Source organism: Scardinius erythrophthalmus (genome assembly GCF_964197995.2).
Source record: "Scardinius erythrophthalmus genome assembly, chromosome: 11".
Lineage (NCBI taxonomy): Eukaryota > Metazoa > Chordata > Actinopteri > Cypriniformes > Leuciscidae > Scardinius > Scardinius erythrophthalmus.
The window spans coordinates 29,518,144-29,540,357 of NC_138231.1; the positions used below are offsets into that span (position 1 = coordinate 29,518,144).

Genomic DNA, 22,214 nt, shown 5'->3' on the forward strand with positions numbered 1-22,214 from the left:
ATCAATGTTATATAGCTCAACATGATGAAATGTTAGAATATGATCAGTATGTTATTCTAATGTTGATCTAGCTTACTGCTAGTCTCATACAGATAAACTAACACATAAAATAACATTGTAACTTTCAACACACTCAAATGCAGTTTAGTATGATAGTGTAGTAGACCAAGTGAAACAGTGATGTGTTACCTCACAAGTTTCATTCGTCTAATAAACTGACCTGTGTGAGTAATTCTGCACTTGTGGGTAAGGTAGTTCGGTAGATGAGATGTCCTTATTCCTTATATCCGCGGGACTCTGATATCTGTCTCTTATTAGCAATCGTGCCCTGCTCCAGTCATGTTAAAAACATTAATGTGTTCACTCATCCATAAACATTATTAGATCCTTCGGCATGACGGCAATTGTAAGAAGTTAGCCTGAGCGGCGAAAAAAACAAACAAAAAAAACATTGTAGCTTTAAGGGTTACAAATTTAGGGTGGTGCATTTGATCAAAATAAAACTGAAATTGTAAAATGGGTTAGTGCGATCATCAAATAGCAAAGGTTGTGATGTAATTAAATAAATATAGCTATTCGCTGCGTGTTCAAGAGAGAAGCATTCATTTTGGCACCGTTTGATTTATATAATTTCAGCTGTTCAGTTGTTGGATGTAAACTGCACAGTCGTAGCGAGAGCTGGCAGGGCTATGAACCGTGGAAGCTAGTGTACGAACAACTCAGCAACACGGCAGGAAACCAGGGCTTTCCACCAACGCACACACACTTTTTCTTCTAGTGGGATGGAGGCGAGTGAATCCTAGCGGTGGGACATTTACACCTACACAAACAATTTCAGAAATAGGGCCCTACATTTATTTTTGTTAAACTTTTAATAAATTGATGGTAAATTGTATTTGTTTTCATGATTTTTATTAATTAGACAAGCTTTTTGTTGACTTAACTTTAACCATTAAAGCAGAGAATTTTAAAATGAAAAAAATTCTAATTTGAATTTTAAAATGTTTATTTCATAGGGCCCTATAAAGAGGGACATATCAGCCATCTTGGCTGCTTACGTTTTGAACAGCTTCATTTATGATTGTGATCTATGAACTGTCATGACGCGGTTCACTTCCAGTGTAGACGCGGTGTCAGACAGCAATTGTGTTTCTGTTTTTTTTTTCTGTTACAGTATTGATATTTCCCTGTGTTGGTGTGTGGAGTTGCCATTGTTCTCTGTTGGATACGTGCTTAAATGAACGTATTGTTATTATTGTTATGGATAGTGTACAGTAACTCTCTCGTTCTTATTCTTGCTTACTGAGCCACAAAAGATCACATTTTCCATTTTAACGGTCTCCTCTTATCGTATCCCTCAAGGCTTATTCCATAGGGTGTTTTTTTTTCTCCCTCTGAATGTCAAATGAAATATGGATGTACAAGGCTCAGAGGGGCCCCAGAGCAAAGTTTGTGTGTGTGTGTTCATGAAAATAAGTGGAAAAAGAGGGTTAACAAAAACACACTATGGCCATACACACATTGTATAAGAGAAAAATGGCTTAAATTTCCTTACAGAAACATAAGCTATACTGTCAGTGTTGGACAACATGTCTGTTTACAGGTACTGACAACCCTGCGTTGCAAATTGGGTATTCGTGATGTTACTTTTAGTGATGTTTTTTGTTTCACTGATTTGTTTAGTGACACTTTCTGCTGGTTAGGGATGCACCGAAATGAAAATTCTGGACCGAAACCAAAAATTCTGGATGCACTTGGCTAAAAACAGAAACTGAATATGCTTAGCTTAGTTAGCTTTTTTGTATCATTTGTATTAATATTAGACTTCTAATGAAATTCAAACATTTTAATAATGAATTTTTAAAAATACAAGCCAATAAAATAACCACACTTTTATTAAAAGTTGACAATAAAATTGGACACAAAATATATTATTTAAATAATTAAATAAATATATTATTCTTTATTCAGTTTTATGCAACCAGAATCAGATTTAACAGATTACATTTTTTGACCAATTCTCCAAATAGTGTATAGGCCTAGTCCTACCAAGCTATTATTGTCAGAGCATGTGAGCCGATAGCAGGGAGTAGATCAGTGAATGAGAGGGTAGCATTATTTTACCAGCGTTGCCCAGCATGGCTATACCACACCATGTTACGGCAAACCGAAACAGGTAGGCTATACTACTTCATAGAAATATCATGTTGGTGCGTTGTTTGTGCGGAATGAGCGGTACACGAGTGGAGTGTTCGCATGGGCCATGAGCAGTGGAACTTCACACCGCAAAGTGATCACTTTAACAAAGATAAATTGTATTATATTTAATTATATTTAATTTATGCAGTGAAGACTGCAGTGTTTTTTCCAATTGCTTTGCTCTTTTGTATTTATCTATGCTTGTTTTGTTTATTATTTTCCATGTACTGTAGATGCACACTCCTACAAAATCACTCCAATTATTCTAGAATGATTAATTCAATACAAATAGAGCTTTTCAAATCATCTTTTGAAATTTTCCTAGTGCAATGTCAGTCTTTTTACATTATCATGTAGCCCTAGTTGACACTATAATGACATTAATATTGCGCAAAGTGTTTTGGCATTTCCTGAAGTTTGCTACAAATTGCTTCACACATTTGCCACAGCAGGTTTGTGCAAATACAGTTTTACACAGGTTTAACACACACTCTATGAGTGGGAATCTTTTGGAATCCCTCTTGGAGTTAATACGTAATACGTGCAGTTGCATTCTCAATATTTAGTGATTCAGCCTCAGATACAGGATGGTCACTTGCTTTTACAAGCAGTCAATGGTCATCATTGCGCGTCCACGTTGCAGCAAAGGCTATAGGGAAATGAAAGATTAATGAAATTGTTTTATGGGACACATGGAGAGGGAACACATGTAGGCTAAGTGAAGGTGGGAAAATCTGAGTAGTTCAACCACTTGAACTCATTCCTTCAGGCTCGGAGTGTCTGTTCTGTTGCACTGTTTCCCCGGCAGGTTGAAACAAGACAGCGACACCTCCCACGCTCTTTCTCATCCGTATCTATCCCTCGCTCCATTCCGCCTTTCATTCAGCCTCCTCCGTGCTTCTGAGCGTCTCTCCACAATCTTTTTCAACAGCCTTCCAATATCTCACACATTAATCATTCCCGTCACACCATCACGCTCAACGCGCAAAACACTCAACCCGACATTACCTCGCGAGACAGACGCACCTGAAGGTGATTTGTGTAGCCCTTCTGACGTGCACTGCACAGTGGTTACAAACATCCACAATCTTTACCGTCAGTCGAGCATGAACCACTGTACATTTATGGTTTTTATCTGCAGTCTTTTACTGGCACTCAGCTGTCCACAGATAGATCAGACAAGGTTATATTTCTGCAGAAAGGTCAGCAGATTCACCTGTCACTTATAATTCTACAAAACCCCCCACTCCTTGCGTTTATTAAATATTTTAGCACATTGGATTAGTCTGGCTGTCTGTTAGCTACTTAGCATTGTTCTCTTAGTGCCCCCTTTTTTTTTACCATGTTTCAAACCAAAACTGCAGAAGGTTTCAGAGCAGAAAATGCAAAAAGGTTGCAGATTGCTCATTTTCTGTACTGATTTCATAAAATTGCCTCTCAAAATTGATTTAAACATGGTAAAGTCAGTGGTGGAAATGGCTGGGATTCCCTAGTTGGAGACATTTTGTATTTTTAAACCATACATGCAGAAAATCCTACTGTATTTTATTTATGTGTGACATTTGCATAGCGTTTGGAGGCTATTATGTGGATTAAAAAATGGAAATCCTCTATATTTTGAACTGGAACTCCATCTCCTCTTGAAATTCCTTCTGAAATCATCCTAATATGCTGATTTGCTGCTCAAGAACCTATAATAATCATAAAATAATCATAAAACTGATGATAATAGTATATTTTGTGTGGAAACTGGTGATACTTTTTCAGAATTCTTTGATGAATAGAAAGTTCAAAAGAAAAGCATTTCTTTGAAATAGATTTTTAAATATAAGTGGCTAGGGATATGTAGAATTCCATATTTTTGCGGTTTGACATCTGCAGTGCTCTGTGGGCGAAGGTTTCGTGTAGGCCTGTTTATGAAGCCGTTATGAAGCAGTTTTCTTTCTGTGGAGTCATTCTCTTATTACCATGGTAACATCTTGGAAACAAAAGCTATAGCTACATATGCTGAGAATTGAGTATTTATTTTCTGTGGAAATAAATGATTCGCTTTCACAATTACTAGTCTGGTGAGACAGTGTTTGGGTTATTTCTTTGATATCGGTGGGTTACCACTTTAAACCATTTAAGCGTGTCACATTTTTGCATGTTTGTGACATTCCAGAGCAAATGGCTTCAGTTCAGCCTTCAGTCTATAGACTGAGGAAGCTTGTTCTCCTTAATATGCAGTAAATGTTTTGCTGGCTTCAACCATGTGATGTTTTTAAAAGCTTATTTTCATGTGCGCGATGGAAAGAAAGCTTGACGTCCTGCTTTGCATCTGGCTCGTCCCATCGTGACATGTGGTGGGTGGCGTCTGGTGTTTGTGTTGGTGTCCTAAACAATCCTCTCTAATGACCCGACACTGACCTCTCTGAAACTTCAGCTCCAGCCCATTTCCTCGCAGCTGCTGTTGTTTTTATCCTCTTTACCGTATGTACAGCACCACCTAGTGAATTTCTCATTGATACACAGTTTGTCTTTTAGGTTAGTCTCATGCAGTGTTTCTTTTACTATATTGCCACTTTCACCCTCTAAATGACTAGTTTAAGTTATCCACAGACAATGTCCTACAAGGTTTATACATGCATTACAGGAAAATTCTGTCTTTTTAACAAATGTGATTTCCACCACTTCTCAAATCACCATTCATTTAGTGGTGAAATTGACATTTTAAACATTTCACAGTCTTGCTTTGTTTGATTTCATTACTGGAATTAGTGACACTTACTTACACGTTACTACATGTACGTACTAGTAATAACAGTAAATTATGCATAATTACAACTAACCCTGAACACAACTCTATATTAAGTACATGTAGTTCATTCATATTGCTCAGTACTTAAGTACAATGTAACTACGTCACCTTAAAATATAGTGTAACCCTAGAATTTTATGGATCCTAAATATTGCCTACTCAGTTAAAGGAATAGTATATGAAAATAAAAATGCATTTACTCTCCCCCATGTCGTTCTAAACCTGTATGACTTTCTTTCTGCTGTGGAACATCAAAGAAGATCATTTGAAAAATGTCTGCAGTGGAAGTCAACTGTTTGGTTACCAATGTTCAATGTTCAAAAACATGCCGAGCAAATGATGACCGAATTATCACTTTTGTGTGAACTAGGCCTATCTCTTAAATGATAATTTTAAATTTTTTGCATATTGTGATGAAATTACTGATTGGAATTGATGTTCAATAAATATCTTGCTCACAAGCGATATTTACCTTGATTTTACTTATTCATCGCACTGTTATATATTTTTAATAATATTTTGAATTATCTTATCTTTTCATTTTATTTTTTGTTGTTTTTGTTAACAAAACAAACAATATTTGTTTGTTTGGGGGGGATGCAGTGTTGGTTGTTGTGGAAATGACGTCACAAATTAATATAATTTCTGCACAATAAACATTGAATTGTTTAGATTTATTTAATTATTTAATTATTTATATTTAGAGCGTCATAGTTTTAAATGTGTAATTATGAATTTAATAAATTAATTACTTAATTCAATTCTTTGCATTATAGATTTTCATTTTGGGGGATGAGGGTGAAACAATAAAATTAGTACTTAAAGGGCACTTGAAAAATAACCAGAAAATAAGTGAAGTCATGGTTTTGTGACCTTAAAAAAAATGTAAACCTGGTTAAACTTTGTAAAAGTCAACCCCTTACTGTATTTGAAAAAAAAAAAAAAAAAAAATACAGTATTTGCTGCTTAACCCTCCTGTAGTCGGGAGATAAAACATGTTCTTGTTGGTAACGTGTGTCTCTCTCTCTCTCTCTCTCTCTCTCTCTCTCTCTCTCTCTCTCTCTCTCTCTCTCTCTCTCTCTCTCTCTCTCTCTCTCTCTCTCTCTCTCTCTCTCTCTCTCTCTCTCTCTCTCTCTCTCTCTCTCTCTCTCTCTCTCTCTCTCTCTCTCTCTCTTTTCTTTATCCTTCTTACAGCAGTCTTACAGCACACTTACGAGCGAATACAGCCGATCGAGTGCAGGGGAGGACACAGCAGAGCCATCACCATGTGCATTTGACAAATACCCGGTAATTGAATTCTGTCTTTGTTTGTGTGCTGTTCATGTAGCACACTATATAAACTGTTGTTTTGCAGCTTTTTGGCAAATGAAAGCATTTGTGCTGCTGTTATTTGCTGTGTTTGTGTGTGAAGGGTGAATTAGAGTTGTGATTAGGATTAGTCTGCAGTTTGGCAGTGCCGTAAAGTCGAACAGACTCTCTGCAACACCTGTTACTTACAGAACCCTAAATCACAAACACACACACATACTAATGGCTCCGTAGCACCTGTTCACTCTCAGAGACAAACAAACATACACACGGTGTCATTGTCGGTCCCATTGCGGTCTGAACACCTGCTTATTTTGTTTCACGTGTAGCCAAATGTTGACTGTGGTGTTTTGATAGTGAGGCCAGCAGTTGTAGCGTTTATCAACGTCTCTGAGCACTTGTTCTTTGGAAGCGGTGTACGGTTACATCGCTTCACAAGAACATTAGATTAACAACACGCACAACCGCACAAGGCTAATGTGTGTGTGTGTGTGTTTCAGAGATGGGGTCTCTTTAGTAGTTCATTTTTAATCATTCTACAGTGTGACAAATAAATCAACAGCTCTTTTTTATATTTGGTTATTAGAACATAAATTGATTTTCATTTTTAAAAAAGAAGCAAAAAATAGGCTTACAGTTAGGGCATGTCTGCGCCACTCATTCACACAGAGACACGCAGAACATGCAGGATTTGTATTTAAATAGTCTTAAAGCCCGTTCACACCAAGGACGATAACTATAAAGATATAATTCTAAAAATCGTTCTCCATATTAAAGAATAACAGAGTTCACACCACAACTATAACGATAAAGATATGAGGAACGATATCGTTGGGATCACTTTCAGAACGATTTTTTTCCAGCTGTCGAACGATAAAACACTGACAGCCAATCAGAATCCATTCTAAAATAAAGGTCTCGCGCATTTAAAATGGATCTGGATCATCCGGGCACGCGCGTGCTTAGAATAAAAAGACCGTTATCGGTCGTTGGTGTGGACGCATATAGTTATCTTTATCGTTATCTTTATAGTTATCGTGCTTGGTGTGAACGGGCCTTTACTCTCACACCCAGATGCGTTCTCAGGTACCGAAATTTCGCACCGATTGATTTAATGTGAATCTGTACTGACGTAATTCGGTCGATACCATTAAAAGTACCCAGCTCGATACCCAACCCTAGTTGAGAGACACAGTGGAACTCCAATTTTGACATGCTGAATTCTGTTTTGGAACAGTATGAAGACTTTGCATCTGTGCTGGCTGAGAGCAATAATTATGACAGGATTGGACGCATCAGCACCAACACACGTATCAATCCTTAAACCCTTTACAGAGGCAACTGACGACTTGGAAACCTACAACAAAGCTCCCAGTGGCTCACTGGTTTTTCCGTGATCCTCGAGTTTAATCGAGAACTGTACATCAGCCACAAAGGACCCTCTGCTCTCTCGTCTGTGTGACACGGCTGAAGGAATTACTTGCAACAGGCAACATTCTATTCACTCGAATACAACCTTTCTGACACGAAATCTGCAAGGTTTGAAAATGATGGATGGAATAGGGTGACAGGAGGTGATACAGGGAGTCAAGAAAATGGTTTAAAGTTTGATTTAAAGCCGAAACCTGCCCAAAGGTCTCCTGTTCTCTGTTAATTTGCAGATTGAGAGGATAATACCAAAGAATCACGTGGATCAAAATCATTAGATATCCAGTTTCAGGAGTATAGGACCCTGAAACTTGAACTATCAAGTGAACAAAACGTTCTGCAATGTTGTTCACAATTCCCAGTTCCCTGCCCTGAGTAACCTGGCAAGTTGTCTTCTTTGCATTCCTGACCACGAGTGCACCTTCAGAGAGAGCATTCAGCCTTCATTACCGGATTTTGGAGGAGAGATGCTCAAACTAGGGATGCATAATATATCGGCCACCAAATCAATATCGACTGATATATGATCATTTTAATGTTATCGTTATTGGCCCGATAAGAACATTTGGCCAATATATTAAAGCCAATACATAATGGATTATTTCCTTCAGCTGAGATACTTCAGATGCGCACTGTTCTCCATGATGTTTTTGAATTGCTTGAAATATAATTGGAATCCCTTCAAAAAAGGAAAATACAGTTAAGTGCAACATGTGCAGCGCAAGTCTGTCATATAGGCTACATCAAATTATAATGAGAACATTATAATTGTCTGCTTGGCACATGGCTTTTAATGGTAAGACTTTTGTTTTTGTAATCAGCCTCTCAAAAATTATATAAAAATTTGGATTTAGATTTATCAACCAATATATCGGTTATTAGCTTTCAAATATAAAGAATTATCGGTTATCGGTATCGGCCAAAATGTTCATATCGGTGCATCACTAGTTCACACATCATCACTGCTCTTTCCAAGGGACATTGTGTTAACCCTCTGGGTTAAATGCAGATAAAAAAATGCAGCCTTGGTGAACAAGATCTCTTTCAAAAACAATCAAAAAATCTTACTGACCCCAAATGTAGTGTGAATGGTATTTTAATGAAATTAATACAATTAATGCATACATTAATATAAAATTGTTAATGTAATGCAGAAATCATAATAAAGTCAGTATAATAAAAACACTTAACTGTCTTTTATTGTATTGTTGTATGTAATTAGAACCAATTTATGCTGCAAAACCAGAATCCTGTAGAAAATGCTGCCAAGGAGAAAGTATAGATCCCTTCCAAAAAGATAATTTAGGAAGAAAAAGAGCATTTTCCAGAAGTAGGCTACATCACTGCCTGCCCTGTCTCAGTTGTTACAAAAACAACTGTTGGATGAATGTGCTGCTAATGAATGAGACAGTGGAACTTTCTGGCATAAATGAGGTTAAATGAGTTTGGTGATAATGAAAAACTATATTTCAACGGAATCTTATCCAAGCACTGAAATGAGAGTATTATAGTTTTGGGTAGGTTTATGGAGCCTGTGGATCTGAACGGCTTTTTATGCAATATATTATAGTTATACCTGCAGTTTTATGCATCGCACAATCCAGGCCTTAACTTACATGTACATTAATGTGTGTTTGTGTGTGCAGGGGGCCATATAGGCGAGCTGATGAGGATGACGATGGTGAGTGAGCTCTTACCGTAGTGTCTGATGGTTTGGTAATAATGGACGTCCCCAATGGCCAGCCCAGCGTCTCCACCTTCACGACCCCGGCCTCAGAGGTCAGCTCACACTCAGTGAAACAAATACCATTTACCTGCTTTATCTTGCATGTTTTATAATGGCTCATTTGTATATCTTTCATCATCTCTCTTTCCCTTATCCCTTCAGAGGAGCAGCAGTTCTGAGTCCCTCAGTGAGAAGGGCCCATCAGAGGTCAAGAGCTTTGATGCGGTGGTCTTCGACGTGCTGAAGGTCACGCCAGAGGAATATGCAGTAAGTCAAACTCGCCTCATTCATTCTCCCAGATTACACCTAGTATTAAACAGGGATTTGATTTTTTGTTTGTTTGTTTTGTTCCATATTTATATGAATATTTACATGACCTTCTGACCTGAAGTATGATTCACGTAAACATGAGGTAAAAAAGTGAGCTTGAGCCGAGATTATTCCCAACTTTGTATTAAGAAGCATTTCTAAATGGTGTCAACAAAAGAGTAGCCTCCCTGTAGTTTTCTGCCAAAATAAAAGCTCTTTAATTTAACGTTTGAAAGCAAAGAAATTAAGATCGCCATAAATATGAGTTAATTTACTGTTGTTCTGTAAACTAAAATTATTGTTATATACTTTTTTTTTTATTTTCAAGACAATAGCATTATTGCAATAGGAATATATTTATTTGTTGAGTTTTTTTATTTTTATTATTTAAATAATTATAAAAAAAAATATTTTAAATAATAATTACAATTTGTTTATTATTATATTGTAATATTGAACGGGGAAACAACAGGTTTCATTAAAGTTTTAATCAACTGGCCTGGTTAAAATAAAATTCTACCCAAAAATGGAAGAAAAAAAAAGAATTTAAAATAATGATTTTTCATTTGAACTTTTTTGATAATGATTTAGAATTTTTTATGGTGAACATCCTCAGGCTGTCCAATCACAAGTGGACAGTGCTAAATGCAATATTTTTGATCCAATAACTCAGTTTATCCCAGACAAAAATGTTCCCCTGTGATTTGTAGCAGTGGTCCCGGTACCAGATGCAAACAGAGCCAAAGGATCACAAGAAAAACACATGGAAAACAGAAAGAGATGAAGGGGAGAAGGAGATATGAGCACTGACTGAGAGGAGTAAATACTTCAGCACAGTTTCAGTAATGATTAATGGTCATTTGGCAGACATTCTTGAGGGCCACAATGCTCTCTAGAGTTTGAATTAAACACCAGAATCCGAGCGAGGCTATCAAACTCTCCTCTCTCTGGCAATTCAAGGACTCAAACTAAACTCCCAGCTGAACTCTCTTAAGATCTTGAGGAAAAGATACACAGCCACTTGTTGACTTATACTTGCTCTAATACTGCAAAGATCTGCTTTGTATTTCTCCCTGAAGTCCATTTACAATGTTGCTCTTCAACCACAAACCTCATAATTAAGTTTTTCATGATCATTTACCACCTTCTTTATGACCCTCAGAATTAAATCAAACGGACTGTTTTTGCTACTGTACCTTTAAGACTTCTATATGTAAATAGTCTCGGTTATGATTGGCTAATCGCTTAAGGTGACAAAAGGCGTAGTTTAATACAGGTCAAAGTACTGAATAGGGCTATATATCACTGATGTGATTAAATTTTGACTTGCAAGCTCTCGATTCAGTTTGATTTTGATTCGATTTGAGAGGTCGATGGGCAAGGAAAACATAACACAAGGGGGTTGCCTGGAGAAAGTTGCACACCACCATTTATTTTTAAAGAGAGGCAAGAATTTATACAGAATTTAGAGCACAATAATCCATCTTGTAAAACCAATAGGTCAGCTCTCATGATCTGCACCATCTGTTGGATGGGAGGTGCGCTAAAAATAATGTTCAGTGAACATTTTGATTTTGAAATTTCCCCCAAAAAATCCCCAATATCAGATTTATCAAATTAAGATAAAATCAATATTTTTACCGAACCTATCGTTGACCTGCTACAACAGGAAAAAGATTCTAGAGTCAGATGTTATGTTAACGGTGGAAACAGTGTAATTCCTGTGATATATCTCATAGTGTCACCAGGGGACGCTCTGTGCTTTTGAGCCATAGTACACCTGATGTAAATGCGATGACCTGATTCTGCACACGCCTGCCTGAATCTGGGGTACAGAGTTTCTTTCTGTGCTTTATTTATTGATGACCCAGCCCATTAGCCTATATACAGGACATCATCCCAGTCTCAGTCTCAAGACTGCACTGAAGACGTGTGTTTTATTTATGCACACATACTCTCCACGGTGATCCCACATGCACGACATTCATACAAGCATGAAAAATGTCTTGTGAATGGCAACTGAGCATTGGACAAAAGATGATTTATTATTCATGTGTCTGTTAGTCGTGTAAGGATGGATAGCGAAGTCAAGACAGCGTCTTGTTTCAAATAAGCCAATAAATCCAGAAACTCTACTATAATAAATACTAACGCAAAACATTTCAAAGGTCTATTTCAAATCTGGAGACACTGACCTGAAGGAGAAAAAAAAATCAATAAGTGAAATGCTTTACCTTTTAAAGGAGACATATCATGCTTTTAAATTGTTCCTTTTTACATATAAATCATACATTTGTAATCTATATAAAGCGGAACTGCAATGCTTGGGTCTGAATTCCTCATTATTATAGCTCCACAGGCCCTTTTCTGATGTGCGTCTGAGAGCAACTCGTTTTGGTGCGGTCTCTTTAAATAAAATTTAGACACTTCATACCCCGCCCCCTCTCCAGGTTGCAGAGGTTCAACTCCACCCCGTTCGGCCATTTTTGTAGTCTGATAGCAAAGATAGGATTATCTAGCGGCACATAAACTTTTTATTCACACGTTATTAACAAAATGTCAACAACGGAAGACTTGTCCAGCCAGCCTTACATGTTCGAGCCAGAGTCGGAGCCGGAGCGAGATAAAAATGAAGACGACGAACCTGTAGAACAACGTCTTCATATGGATGTATCGCAATGGTGTGTTACTGTATTTAACTGTTACACATGAAACTTTGGTCTTCCGACCTTTTACCACCATGTCGATTTATTTTGATTAGTATGTAGTAGGGAGAGAGAGCAAGACAGCGTCTAGTTTGGAGACGGTGATGTCTTGTTTACACTTTCTGAAGAGAGAGAGTGAGCGCGCGCGCGCGACCGGGTCTCTCTCTCTCTGCTCGTTCTTTTAGTCAAACATGCGCCACAAGCGCGGCAGTTCATCTACATTAGACGGTGTAATAAAGCGTGTGGGTTACTACATCCAACAACCGAACATTTTAACTTACCCTCTTGTAACTTCTGCATCCTTTAGCTTGGACTACAAAATTGCAGCGAGAAATAATAATGGCTGATTGCTCGAAGTGTTGGGCCGGAAGTCAATGTCCTTATTTGGCAGTTCCGCTGCAAATACTGTGACGTGATAGTTCAAAAAACGTCATAGATAACAGAAAAATCGGAACAGGTTGAAAAATATGACCAAAACAGAATATAAAGATATCAACGAAGCACCTGAAGAGAATAATTTCATCTTTTCTGTACTTCTAAACACTCCAAATATACAACAAAATGCATTTAAGGGCTAAAAAAAGTGCATTTAGCATGATATGTCCCCTTTAATATAAAATGAAAATAAATGGGAAAAAGAAGGTGCCAACACTGTCTTCCATTATAAGTGATGCATATTCTACTATGTTCTTCTGCAGGGTCAGATCACTCTTATGGATGCTCCAGTGTTCAAAGCCATTCAACCTGAGGTAAGTCTTTTGTTCATTGTGTCACACTGATGTACACAGGGTCCAAAACTTACACTTTGCTACTCCTGCCAGTGGCAGGTGAATTAGGAAAATTTACTAGACAATTTTACTTAAAAATTGTCAGCTGCAAAGATGAAGTTGACTATGCTGCCATCTCCGTAGTATAGTGGACGTGCCTGTAGAAAGAAATGCATTTCTTTCATACGGATTACATGAGCAGAGATTATTTGTTTTTGATTAAAAGTAGACATTCCAAGCTTTCAATAGATATATTTCTTATGTCTGTGAGGCAAGTATACACTGAGTTTTGGTTAATTTTTGTGACGTGCTCCAGTTCAAGGAGACTGAGACGGCAGAAAGCGCATCCTGTTTGTTGTCTCTATTTTACAGAAGCACAACATTTTGTTGTTATTGTGAGTTTACACAAATAACAGTTTCAAATGATGCATTACTCTTATCTGTATGAGCAAAAATGCTGTGTTTTCGCTGTCATCAGGAAAAATGGAAGTGATCGTGCCTCCATGTCATGCAGTAAAGCGCGCTAATACTTTAGCTTTCACACTCCGAACAAACACTTGTATATGTGGCTAATAACAGCGCACGTTTATCTAGGTTAACATTAGGCCGAGCGGCCAAGTAAAGTTGCTACTACTTACATGTTTCAAATGATAAGCCATATTTGAGGTCATGAATGGTTACCTCGAAGAACGTTTGTATTTCCAGCCTGACACACTGTAATTACTACAAGGACCAACCGTTAACAATCTGTCCATCACGGACTGCGTAATTCGCCACAAGTGTTTTTTTTGTTGTTTTTTTCCCTGTGACTAACCAACTACTAACATTTTTGCTGACATCCTCTTCTAGTCGACTAACATTTAGTCGACAGTGTGATACAGCCACCCCCCCCCCATGACATATTTTCTCTAATGACGTTTACCGCCACATTTCAGTCCCTTCCAACATGAAACAATCGTCCATTTACTTTTACAGCCTCACTTTCTATGATCCAATCAATCTTTCACATTTTTCTCATCCAATAATCTCTCCCCCTTGGATATATACATCACAGTACAGAAGAAAAGCCGGTTGCAATTTCCATTTCATGCAATCGCCATTAGTGTCATCACATTGAAGAAAGAAAAAAAAAGAAAAGAAAAAAAGGTTAACTTTCCACTGAAGGAAAAGTTGTTGGAACATAGAAGATGTGTGAGTTGCAGCAGATGTTTCCTCAGTAAATTCCTTTCATTTGAATTGCTGACTACTCTTACATAAGTGAGGTTAGATTGCTTAAATCATATAATGCTGGTTTTACTTATACAGTTAGCAGCCAACTGGTGAGTAACTGTTCTTTACATGCCAAAGGCTTTTTGTCTCTCATTCGGCGCTTGCAGAGTGTTTATTTTGGTCAGTGTTTTCTATGGGTCCTGAACCAAATTAGTTTGCTTGTGTAAATGTTTCCTTAAAGGAAACTAACTGAAATGGCTGAAAGCCATGTGTGACTGACTCATAGGGCTGTCACTGACTCAAGAGCCTTACACAGTGTTACATTTGGACAAGTTCAATGAAACCAACCTCTAATAACAAATGGCCTGTGATTTTGGGATTCAGTTTTTTTCCCGTCACCTCTGTGGCCGTTCCAGAGTTTCCCAGCAGAGGGCAGTAAACACACAGTGAAATGTTTCTGCGCTTTAGGGCTTTTCATCCATGACTTCTTTTTGGAGTATATACTTTAAAAAACACACCAGCTTCTAAGATTTATGCAAGGTCCAAATTTGTTACTTTTTGCCAGTGGCCAGGGTGAACTGACCATAAATGTTTTACACTGGCTGTGAAAATGTATTTTGAATAATTTTTTTAAAAGATAGATTTAGTCTTGAAAGAGCTGTATTATTTAGATATTTGTGACAAACGGCACTTTCCATTGCTACGCGAGCAACTAGACACATTATATACAAATCAATCTCCATCTCAGCATCTGCCACAAAATTTAGTTTCAAGTATGTTTGCCTGAGTGGGTAAAGAAATCAGTTCTGTCGTGATTTAGTTATAGTATGTTTGGTTTTACTATTTTTGTTGGTTTTTGTATTTTGTTTTTTGTTTGGTGTTTTTCTTATTTTACTTTTTTGTTTTGTCCATACAATAAGAACCCCAACATTGTTTGGTTAAAGGTGCATTAAGCAACTTTTCATGTTAAAAATACCCGTTTTTCTAACCCATACATGCTTAAACAATTGCCTGATGGGCTGAATGAGCCCTTCTATGATCTCTGCGATTGCCTCTATAATCCTGTACAGTAAAATAAATAAGAGGGATTCGGGACGGAATCGACTGGGCGTGACGTCATGCGCGTTCACGCTCACCTGGCTATGTCTGGCAGGTTTGTGTATTCGCCGCCATTATCCGCATCAGCGAAGACAACACAAGCGACTTTGGCAAAAGTAGAAGATGGATTCAAAGAGACCGGCTTCTAGTTCATCCCAAACCCCCAACGCAAACTCCACGTAACCGCGTGCACAACTCTGGTTGCAGTTTCGCGTGTCGCCAGAAGGGGGCATAGTTCTGCAAAAACTCAGAGACTTGCGCAATGCACCTTTAACAACAGTCTTCAAAATATCTTATTTTATGTTCCACAGAAGAAAGAAAACCGGATTGAATGACCTGAAATATAAGGTGAATAATTAGGTCAGGTGTGATGGATCATGCTGATATAAATTATACCTGGCTATGTACTTGTTGTTTGCCTGACGAAGACCTTTGGGTCGAAATGTTGCATATTTTAATAAATTGACAGTGGCAGTGTGCCGATTTCTATCTCTCTCTCTCTCTCTCTCTCTCTCTCTCTCTCTCTCTCTCTCTCTCTCTCTCTCTCTCTCTCTCTCTCTCTCTCTCTCTCTCTGTCTCTGAACGATTATTAGCTCAGGCTTGTTTTATCCACCGTCTGTAAGGTTGGGCTTTAAGCCACACAGACTGTGATTTATAAAGCATTTGATGAGGCTACCATAACCACACATTGAATACTAATGTAACATTTGGGGCTCTTTTTTTCTGGCTGTAAGAGACAAAATCAAGGCGACTGAGGAGAACTAAATGTTACGTGATTTGCTAATGCGTTTGTGGGAAATTATTGTGGTTGGCGTGAATTTTTTTCGTCATTATTTATGGTAATTACAGTAATTTGTGTAATTATGTCTACCGATTTCTGTCATTGGACGGTTTGATTGATTATTCAGTGCTGTTTGGCTTTGATTGTCTTGGCAGCAGGGTTTTGGATGCGTCCACGCTTGCTTGGAGAGGAGAGGGTGAAATTGCAGGTTCCCTCTTTGAAAAGTTGAGGGTCTGGTTCTCTGGAAGAATATACAAACTAACCTCAGATTTTCAATATGTCTGGGTTTCATTTAGTGGGCGGTTTAGCGAACATGCGTATCAGTCGACAAATGGCGTGTTTAGATAATGGTTCGTTCTGGATCAGATTTGGCTTTCTGTCTTGCTTTGAAGTATATCTGTATATTGGCTGTTTTAGCTTTCTGTGGAAGGGATTTGCTGAAGGATTATTGACACTTTCTCTGAATCTGGCCGCACAAGCAGTTGTGTTGTAGAGTAACATGAGGGAGTAAAAGGCAGAGTTTGACGTAATATGAGTGTACATGTCAGGCTACGTCTGTATTATGTACTGTTGTTTCTGATATTACACATTGTAAAGTTTTTGTGTTCGTGCTAGGACAAATTATAATGTTGGTTTATTCTTATTTTGACAACAATTTGTTGTTCTGGTGATGGTTTGGTTTAATTAAAAGAGATTTCGCCGACCTCAGGGAGTTAACTTACAGATGCACAATGTTAATTTAGGCTATATAAGGAATTTTAATATCAGACATTTATTGACAAAATGCATGAAAAATAATTGTTGGCTTATCAGTATCCTAATTAATCTAACTTTAATTCTTATATTTTTTTGTGTGTTAAATAATAAATAAAAATGCATTGTGCCTGATGATCCAGCGAATTTAAATGCTTTAAATGTATGAAATTATTCAAGTGATAAAGACTTTTACATTGTTACAAAAAAAAAATAGGGCTGCACGTTATATCAAAATGATTGGAATATCGCAAATGCACTTATTGCGATATGCATATTTCAGTGGCTTACAACAACTGCATGATTTTAATACTTCAAAAGATTATGAAAAGCAGTCTCGGTTAATAACGTGAGGGAACGAGTATTGCGTAAGTAGCTTACGCTATGGGAAAACTCCTTTTCTCAAGAATATTGAAGCCAAATTTTTAAAACGCAGTGCAGCTGCACAGCATACACAGATGGCTGTGCTGCAGCAACTGCACAAACCTATGACGGGGCGGCTCAGACGCGCAAGCCAATCAGGGCGTTTCGTGCCCTGGCACGTCAGAGCCCGCCAGAATGGGCGTGGCCAGAGGCTATAAAATTGAGCCCATCGTCCGTCAGGGACCTTAGGTTAAATCGACTGAAGCGATTCCCTGATCAAAGCACAAGCACGGCGAGTTACGCAATACTTGTTCCCTCATTTCAGGGAACCAAGGTTACATTAGTAACCGAGACGTTCCCTTTCGAGAGGTCTCTCCTATTGCGTAAGTAGCTGACGCTATGGGAACCCCCTTCAAAACACTGTGCGTGCTTAACTTCGCTCTAATATTAGCCCGAGGCAAGATGCCTGAAGCCGTAAAGAGTAAAGTATGAGCCCAATAAGCCGGTCAGTGACAGGCTTCATAAGGGAAAAAACAAGGACAGGGTTTTTCCTACATTGAAAATTTTTTGGCGGCCGCCAAAACGATTTTTTGTCCCGCCAAAGCCTTATTTGATCTGTAATTGGGTTTTGTGAGTGAAGCAGGCTACTGACGGAGTGACGGAGAGAACGATCACAGCGCCCCACCCCCGTGCGCGCACTCTCCGTCTTCTTTGCTCTCTCCCTCGCATCAAAATCAACTGATCCTAAAGGTCGGAAGACCGAATCCATGTTTCACGTGGTGCATTCGGAGAATATTTTTGCTGAATTAACGCTGGGTGTGAATTGCAGTCAAAAAAAAGTTAACTTATCTTCTCTTACAACTTGTGACAAGCATTCCGCACATGCAGCTGACATAACTTTAAATAAACGCAAAAAATCTATCCAGTTTGAAGTGGTTTGGGGGTCTCGATATGACGATTTTTGATCGTGGATGATTATAATGTCTCCACGATCTGCTTTTAAAGAAATATCGTAGAATCGTGCATTATATCTGTTCTGGCGCCTCGTCCCTGTATTTTTTTTTACAGTCTATGGTCCCAACATACTGAACACCGCAACGTATATTCACATAAAATGTTAACGCAGCGGAACGGAACGGGACACTGCAGTTCATAATTTGCATGTGCTTTAATGCCTTGTCGGTTAAACATTTAGGCTAATTCGCGTGCTGATGCACTGTTACGTGTGAGTTCCTCAGCGCGTACATGTGAAGCTCACATGCACTAAAAGCCTGTCTACCAACGCCTGGATACTTGACTAAGTTATCTTTCGAGTCTTATTGTGCTTATACTGTTAAATACACACAAGGTTTACATAAACAAATGTTCGGTTATGTCTAAAGTGAAAGCAAACTTGAGAGAATTGAGAGAAAATCTGCTTGTCAAATACGTGTATATTTGACGCGTCGCGCACAACTCTTAAAGAGACAGTAGCTATAGTAAACACGCTGCCGTTTGTCCTTAAAGGGATAGTTCACCCAAAAATAAAAATTATCTCATAGTTTACGCACTCTAATGTTGTTCCAATCCTCTATTAATTTCCTTCTAATATTTTTCTAATATTAATATTTTGAAAAATGTGACTATCCAAACAGTTGCTGGTCCCCATTGACTTCCATAGGAGAAAAATATACTATGGAAGTCACTGGGGTACATCAACTGATTGGTTAGCCACAATCTTCCAAATAACTTTTATTTTCAACAGAAGAAAGAAACTTATTCGAGTTTGAAACAACTTGAGAGATTAAATTATGATAATTTGAATTTTTAGGAGAACTATCCCTTTAATGTTAATAAGACAACAAAATGCAAAGAGAAAATCACTCACTGCTCTTGACTGACAACTTTAATAGTAGCTTTAATAAGTATCAATGTATAATTTATACAGTGAAGTCTATGTTTTGTTTTATTTTCATATTTGTTCATTTAATTACTTTCTTCAATGCTACTGTTAAATGCACCTACTGTAGCTGAAAACATAAAGCACTGTTTATTTCATTTGTATATTAAGCTGTGTATGTGTAATGTGTATCTTTGATCTTAATATTTAATAACAAAGAAAATAATGACAAAAAAATTTATCTTCGCCCCTGTCTGCCTTTTTTATTTTTATATTTTGATACCTAAGGCTTTGTTTTTAAAATATGGACATTAGTTTGGCTGTAATGCTAAGTCACAAAATAGTAAAACCAACATAAAAAGAATCGTGATAAAATCGTGTATCGTGATTTTCCTGAAAAAAATTGTGATATGATATGTTTGCCATATCGCCCACCATCTTTCAAAACAATAAAAGCCAGTCGTGGAAAAATCACAGCTTTTTTTGCAAAGAGGGCAAGAAAGGATGACAGTGAGAGTGACAGGTAATATCTGTGTCTGATAATTGCAGTCTATATATAATTTGGAAGAGGTTTAAAATTGAATTATCAGCCACAGTCTGGAAGAAAATGGCCCCCCAAAAAATAAAAAATAAAAGAATGAACAACCAAATATTAACAACGAGGAACAAAAGAAACAAACATCAAGGTATAGATATAAAATAAGTTGTAATCGCTTTCTTTTACTAGCCTGACAGTGATCGTTTTTTCCTAAATAAATAGGTTAAGAAAAAAAAAATCACAAACTGTTTCTTTGTATTTATTTTAAATTTAACATGTATTGTCAATATTGGGCTTGCGGATCATGTGGGTACTAGGGTACTCTTTGCTGTGTGTGGATGACCATGTCGGTCAGCCACCACCGAAGACCAATTTTGACCCAGGAAAAACCCTGAAGGAGTTGGCCTAATGAGGGCCAAACCTTAATAATGATATATATAATATGTATAAATATATACTGGAACAGTAGTTTGTGTTAAAAACAGGACAGAATAAGTATCGGGCCCAAGTTTTATGGGGGTTTTGTGCTTACACATTTCATATCGAAAGTACCCTTGAATGCAGAGCAGGGACTTGTAGGTTGTAAAACCTGATAAATGTGGACGGCGGGGCACAGCCGGCCGCCGCACAGATATCTTAGATGGGTATTCCACTTGACCAAGCCCAAGCCGAGGCCATGCCTCTTGTGGAATGAGGTCTGATGCCTTAGGGGCAGTGAAGGCCCTTAGATTCATAAGCCAGCGCTATAGCTTCAACTATCCAGCACAATAATCTCTGCTTTGAGATGGCGAGACCTTTAGTGCGGCCGCCAAAGCACACAAAAATCTGTTCTGACTGTCTGAACGAGGCAGAACGCTCTAGATACACTCCGAGATCCCTGACGGGACAGAGAAAATTTGCGTCTCTTTCGTCCTCTGGTGAGGAAAGAGCTGCTAGGGAAATAACCTGTGCTCTGAAGGGAGTGGAGAGCACCTTAGGAATATAACCATGCCTTGGCTTAAGGACGGCTCTGCAGTCGTTAAGTCCAAACTCAAGACAGGACGTGCTCGAGGACAGCGCGTGTAAATCGCCCACTCTTTTAACCCTCTGGGGTCTGAGCTGTTTTTGGGGCCCTTGAGATGTTCTGACATGCCCTGACATTTGTGCTTTTTTCAGTTGCTTATAAACATATTAATGGCAAAGGTGTAAATTCACTCTATAAAGCACAAACAGGGCTACCATAATATGTGAGCCATGTGTATGTACATGTTTTCATTTTTGAGAGAATAATGTTTATGCATGGTTATTGAAAAAACTAAAAACTAAAATTTCTGAAATAAGGCCACAAAACACATAGTAAATATGTGTCAATAAGACTTTTGAATAATGGATGTCCTCGCCTAGTGTTTTTTCTTCAAAATCATGTGAAAATAGTCTTGCTTTATCGTTCACATAAAACCATACATTGATTTAAATTGATGTAAAACAGGTTTTGCTTGGAAAGCCAATATGCGAGGAGGCGTGAACGAGGAGTGGTTTACAACTTAGAACACCCACTCTGCATAATGACTGCATAATTAGCCATTCATTCAGGTGTGACACTGACTGAGCCACAATGCAAGGACAAAGGATATTTAGAAGAAGACTTATATTGATCATTTAAGATTTTGCTTACATCTATCTTGTAAATATGTTTTGCCATTTTATTAAAAAGGTTACAATTACAACAATATTACAATTTCAACAATATTTCAAGTGTACTCTTTCTTTGTAAAAAAAGAAAATGATTATAGGCCTACATTTTATCTATGTATTCATTACTTTCATATTTCGCCTGACTGTAACGTTGTTTTCATGAAATATTAGGGCATATTGTTAATTTGCAGTTTAATACGTTGCTTATACAAATAGCCTACATTTTATTTCAACATATTTCAGTCGATTTTTACTCATCTCAGTATAGCAATACAGTTTGCTGAAACATCATCATTCATTCACACACGCGATTTAAATTTAAACTGTCTTTGCCAGCTGTGGTAAACAGCGCGCATCTCTGCCGTTCATTCATTCATAAACAGAAACCCACGTGAAGAAATTCACATGAGAAGGAAAAAAACTTACTAGTATTCCTCAGCTCGCTCCTCGATATACCCGCACTTCTGGGGGACATTTTCCATTATTATTCCTCACACCTGCAAGACGGTGTAAACAAGTAATGATCTGAATAAACTTGTGTTTTCTCGCGCTGATATGGGGGCGTTCACAGGTTTGTGCGGATTGCCTCAGTCATTTGCGTTTGAATAGCGTGCGCTCTCCGTGGGCGGAGTCACATTACATCTGAATTAGATGTAATTAGCTCGACTGGAATCGCT

At 37.9% G+C, this 22,214-nt stretch overlaps 1 protein-coding gene across 3 annotated transcripts in view; it reads left to right on the forward strand.

Moving 5' to 3' along the window:
• ralgps2 (Ral GEF with PH domain and SH3 binding motif 2) overlaps positions 1–22,214 on the forward strand; it is a 135,647-nt gene that overhangs the window by 34,291 nt on the left and 79,142 nt on the right. For 2 of the 3 annotated variants that reach the window (XM_081377761.1, XM_081377763.1), the window contains exons 2-5: positions 6,194–6,286; positions 9,382–9,514; positions 9,624–9,728; positions 13,174–13,224. In XM_081377761.1, coding sequence (XP_081233887.1) covers positions 9,458–9,514; positions 9,624–9,728; positions 13,174–13,224 — 213 coding nt within the window. In that variant the 5' untranslated portion in view covers positions 6,194–6,286; positions 9,382–9,457. The remainder of the gene's footprint in view (positions 1–6,193; positions 6,287–9,381; positions 9,515–9,623; positions 9,729–13,173; positions 13,225–22,214) is intronic. The other variant, XM_081377762.1, reaches the window with a different exon arrangement.